At 37.7% G+C, this 4,770-nt stretch overlaps 1 protein-coding gene across 2 annotated transcripts in view; it reads right to left on the reverse strand.

The window, feature by feature from the left end:
* Positions 1–4,770, reverse strand: part of CEP55 (centrosomal protein 55) — an 18,346-nt gene extending 13,576 nt beyond the window's left edge. Inside the window, exons 1-3 of one of the 2 annotated variants that reach the window (XM_006925944.3) lie at positions 4,627–4,770; positions 3,662–3,846; positions 1,619–1,894 (exon numbers count right to left, since the gene is read on the reverse strand). In XM_006925944.3, the coding sequence (XP_006926006.1) occupies positions 1,619–1,894; positions 3,662–3,844 (459 nt within the window). In that variant the 5' untranslated portion in view covers positions 3,845–3,846; positions 4,627–4,770. Of the gene's footprint in view, positions 1–1,618; positions 1,895–3,661; positions 3,847–4,382; positions 4,560–4,626 lie in introns of those variants that run through there. The other variant, XM_015599999.2, reaches the window with a different exon arrangement.

Genomic DNA, 4,770 nt, shown 5'->3' on the forward strand with positions numbered 1-4,770 from the left:
AGCAAGGAAGCTCAAAACATTTTTTTTTTTCTCTCATGGTACTCTAGACACTGATTCTAATATGTAGCCCTTTCTCCCTCTCAATTTAGTTTTCTAGATGGAGACTATGACAGAGATAGTTCACCAAACCCCTTTTCCTTTTTTCCCTGGGCGTACTGTAGACTACGTTTCCCAGCCTTCCCTGTGGTTAATGAGGCCATGAGACTGAATTCTGTCCAATGGAATGTGGCGGAAGTGAAATATGCCAATCCAGGCCTGGCTCTAAAGCCTCCCCCAATTCTCTGCATGCTCTCTCTAGCTCACAGCTGCATACAGAGGATCTGGAGGAGGACTCCACCATAAGGGACAGGGGAGCAAGAAACTTGGATCCCCGAATGACTCTAGAACAAAGCCTCCTTCCACTCCAACCTGCACTAGACTGTGACATGAGGGAAAAATAAATATTTGTTGTATAAGAGTCAGAGATCTGAAGGCTGTTTTTATAGCAATTAGATATGCTGACTAATATAAGTATTAATAGTAGATAGCCCACACAATTATTATAATACATTTTTAAAATTATCCTTCCTACCAAGATTTGCATTTCCATCTTCAAAAGTGTAGAAACTAATGTTTAAGCTTTAAAGGTTTTAATCACCCACTTTGGATCTAACTGTAATGTGTTATGAGTTTCAGGTCTGTGGAAATTCTCTAGAAAAACCTAAACATTTCTGAACTCATCTGCAGAAATACTCAATTATCCATCTATGAGAGTACACATAAATGTGTAGCTCTGATCACTCTGACCACCCTGAAAGGGAGATAAAGTACAAAGACTCTTAACATTGAGATATTATATCTGAAAGCTACAGATTTTCTTCTATAGGTTGGTATTAATAGCTGTAGTGTTAGTATTATTCAAATGTCCAAATTTCCAAAAGAATCAAAAGTTTGATCAATAAGAAACCATTTATTAAGAACTTACTGTGCCAGGCACTATGCGACTTACATATATTATTACATTTAATCTCCAGTATTCTTATCCTGATTTTCCCAATGTGAACACTAAGGCTTAGGAGAGAGTTCTGGCATTAGGAGACAATTCTAGCATTGTCTCTAAGGCTAGAGAGGTTAAAGAATTTGTTCAGAGTCATATAACTAGCAAACAGCAGAACCAAGATCTGAATTTAGGGTTGCCTACCTACAAATCCTTGCTCTTTCTGCTACGCTAGTGACTCTAAAACTAAAGAGGGGGAGAAAAAGTACATGTAATTGGGAAAAGCATACTTGCTACTGGAACTGTGTATATCAAACATAAAAATAAAAAATGAAGCACTGTTTTCATATACAAACTACAGAGAAAAGAGCTCAACAAAATCTTCTTGGCTATCTTAGATACCCAGTGGATTCTGTATTGTGAATATTCCTTTGGGCAAAACAATGGTGTGGGGCATTGAAGAAGCCACATTAACTATTTTTGTTTAGGGAGAGGGTTATGGGCTATTAAAAAAAAAAAGTAATGTTAGTATACTATACTGTTTCACCATTTGACAAGCATGTTTTAACAAGCTCATTCTTTGTAAGAATTACAATTGTATCAGAAAGGAAAAACATCTGGGTTTAAAGAAATTATTAGTACCTGTGATAAACGAAGTGTACTGGCTTTGCTTTCAAGTTCAGCAAGTCTTGCAGTGGTAGTAGACAACTGTCTTTTCAATACATCTGTCTCTTCAGACAAGGATTTCAACAATTGTTCCCTCCTTTCACCTTCTTTTGTTTTCTCTTCCAGCTGTTCAAGCAATGCAGTAGTACTATATCTGGCTTTCAGCTGGTCTCTGAGTCTCTGTATTTCTTTGTCCTTCTCCGTGAGTTGATAAGCATTTTTCTCCCTCTCAGCTTCGAGGATTCGAATTTTCTACATATAAACTAAGAAGAATCTTAGGGCAAAGCCAGATCAAACATGAAAGTAAACAGTATACTATAACCAGCATTTATATATCAAGTCAGCATTATACTAGATACTAGGGCCAAAAAAAAAAAAAAGATGAAGCCAAGAACTTATGCTCAGAGAGCTCAGGGAGGTAAACAATACATAATGCAATATGGTAAGTGCTGTAGTCAAAATATATATAAAATGAATGGGACACAAATACAGAAAGGAGAAACCAACTCTGTCAACAGCCGTGAAAGAAAGGTGGCTTTCACATGAGTATCTGAGAATCATCACTCTATCCCACCAGTTCTAATAATCATAAAGGCTAAAATTGAGTCTCACAAGAGATACATGCTCACTGATGACCTCGAAGTAACACCTTAAAATTACAGAACATTCGTAGCTGGATAAAAATGCATTCACTAACTCACTTTGTCTTAATAAATAATTTGATATCAAATCTAGAAGGTAAGCTTCAAAGGAGTGCTCAACATTTTCAAGAACTTGAAAGATAAAGAAGGCATGCTTGTTATACTGCTTCTGGCATAAGAAAGTACTAATAGAGATAATAAAAGAAGTTAACAGAATGACTACATGCTAGCAAGGTAAAAACATCATAAAACTAAAAACTTGCATGGGAGGAAGCAGTTGTTCAATTATAAAACAGGGATGGTTTTGTGAAATTGATGAAGGGATTTTAGTCAGCTATAAGCTTAAGATAAAGCAGTAATATAAAAAAAAAAGCCAACACAATTTTAGGCTTTTATGGAATACAGCATCCAGATCAGTGAAAATAACAGTATCACTTCAATCTGTGTATGCCACTGTGTACAGTACCAGGTGTATAATTCAGAAGGGATATGAACACACTACCAAGCGTTCAGGAAAATGACCAAGATGATAAGCCAGAAAAGTTGAAGAATAACAGGTTGTTCCACAGAAAAGCAGCAGCAAGATTTCCTTTAATATCTGAAAAGCTGTCGCTTAGATAAAAAACAGACTTGCTCTATATAGCTTTAATGGGCACAATTAGAACAAATAGGTAGAAGTTAAAGTTTAATTTCAATTGATTATAAAGGAACAGAGATTTGACAACCAGTGCTCATCAAAAGTGGAATGAACTGGAAAGAGATCTTTCAAGCTATGAGAGTCCTTCACCAAATTGCAAAATAATCTTTATGTCTAAGAATTGGTGATAGATCATTTCTCAATGCTTGAACAAGCATTTACCTCAATATGTGTTGTTAAAAATAATCATCCAGTTTTATGATGGGCCTATAAAATAGAATTCAAAGAAATCCAATAATACTAAATAATAAAAGTCATTTATTTTCTAACTATGAACAATAAAAGTACTTACACAAAATAAATTAAAATCAAATTAATGATAACATTTTTAAAACCTTCCAGTTCTAATAAATTCCTAACTACTTTATGGACTATACCATAATAAATTTTAAATTAGGGAATCTGAAATATAGTGTAACAGAACAAAAAATGACAATATATGTAATGATTTTACCTCAAAAATTCTGAAAGCAAAGATTACTTGGAACACAGTAATATTTATCAATACACATGATAAAGTGGAATTTTAAATATTCATGTTAAAATCTGAACTCCATTTAACACTTCGAAATGATATTTGATTTTTTACATTTAATGAACAGAAAAACTAGATTATACCAATATTGGGAAAATACTTTCTCATCTCTTACCACAATTTAAAGGGTTTGTAAAGCCATTTACCTCCAAAAGTCTGTGCCTCTCTTTATCAGTCAGCTTTCCTTTCCCACTTGTGAATTCCTCCATGGATGCTTGTAAGGCTGCAGTTTTTCCCCTAAATTTTTCTAATGCAGTCTCTGACTTGGAGTTACTAGGCTTTGATCCCCATTTACTTTTAATTAAATCTTTGGGACTTCTGGAAGACATCTCTGAAATTGTAAAAATAAAAATACAATTATACTTTATAAGTGAGTTTAAAAGGTCAAATCTCAGGTCTGATGTCTAATAACCTATTTGCTAAATAGAAGAACCTTTCTATTGAAAACTGATATAGCCAAACCACTGGGTTATGGAAGAGGAAGTGTGAACTGAATCTGAGTTATTTTTTTCATCCACAGTGCCTAACAGCAGATGGTTAAAAAATACTCATGGATTGGCTGAAGTGATTTAAAACATGCTGGACCAGAGGTGACCAAAGAAACATTATCCAGCAAACGTCACAAGGCATCTTTTACAGGACACGTCTTCTACACGTGGAAGCAAATCTTACAATATTCTCACATAAGATATCATTTGGGGAGACAGGCAAAGAAAAACTGCAAAAAGGGGCACGTTTTTCCTCATCTCTAAAATGAATACGTTTGCGGAATAGACATGAAAGTGCTTTTAGTAATCGGAAAAATGCTGTACTAACGAAAGACCCTGGCTTCTCTGCGCCTGTCTCTAAGGGGATGGTAACACCCACCGCAAAGTTGAAAGACCGGATCGAAACAACCACGGTCGTTGAGGCGCCGAATCCGGTGCCAGGCACCAAGTGAGCGCCAGGCAAAGAGACTTAAATCAAAGCGGGCAGAGATTAAGTCCAAGCCAACATGATCTGCCCACTGACCCCGCCCCCCTCGCGGTGCGGTCCGGCCCTGCCCCGGGGCTGCGGGCCCTGGCCGCTCCTCGCCACCCTCCGCGGTCCCCTTCCCAAGGACAGCCAGCACCTGAGGCAAAGCGCAGGGTTCGCGTGGGCCCAGTCACACCGCCGGTGCAACGCCGCTTCCGGGAGTTTGAATCCCGCGGCTGCGGGGCGGGGCACGTCACTGCCGGCGGGGACGCATCGGCAGGAAGGAGGGGCGGCACGCGCG

Source organism: Pteropus alecto, unplaced genomic scaffold (assembly GCF_000325575.1).
Source record: "Pteropus alecto unplaced genomic scaffold, ASM32557v1 scaffold88, whole genome shotgun sequence".
NCBI classification, from domain to species: domain Eukaryota; kingdom Metazoa; phylum Chordata; class Mammalia; order Chiroptera; family Pteropodidae; genus Pteropus; species Pteropus alecto.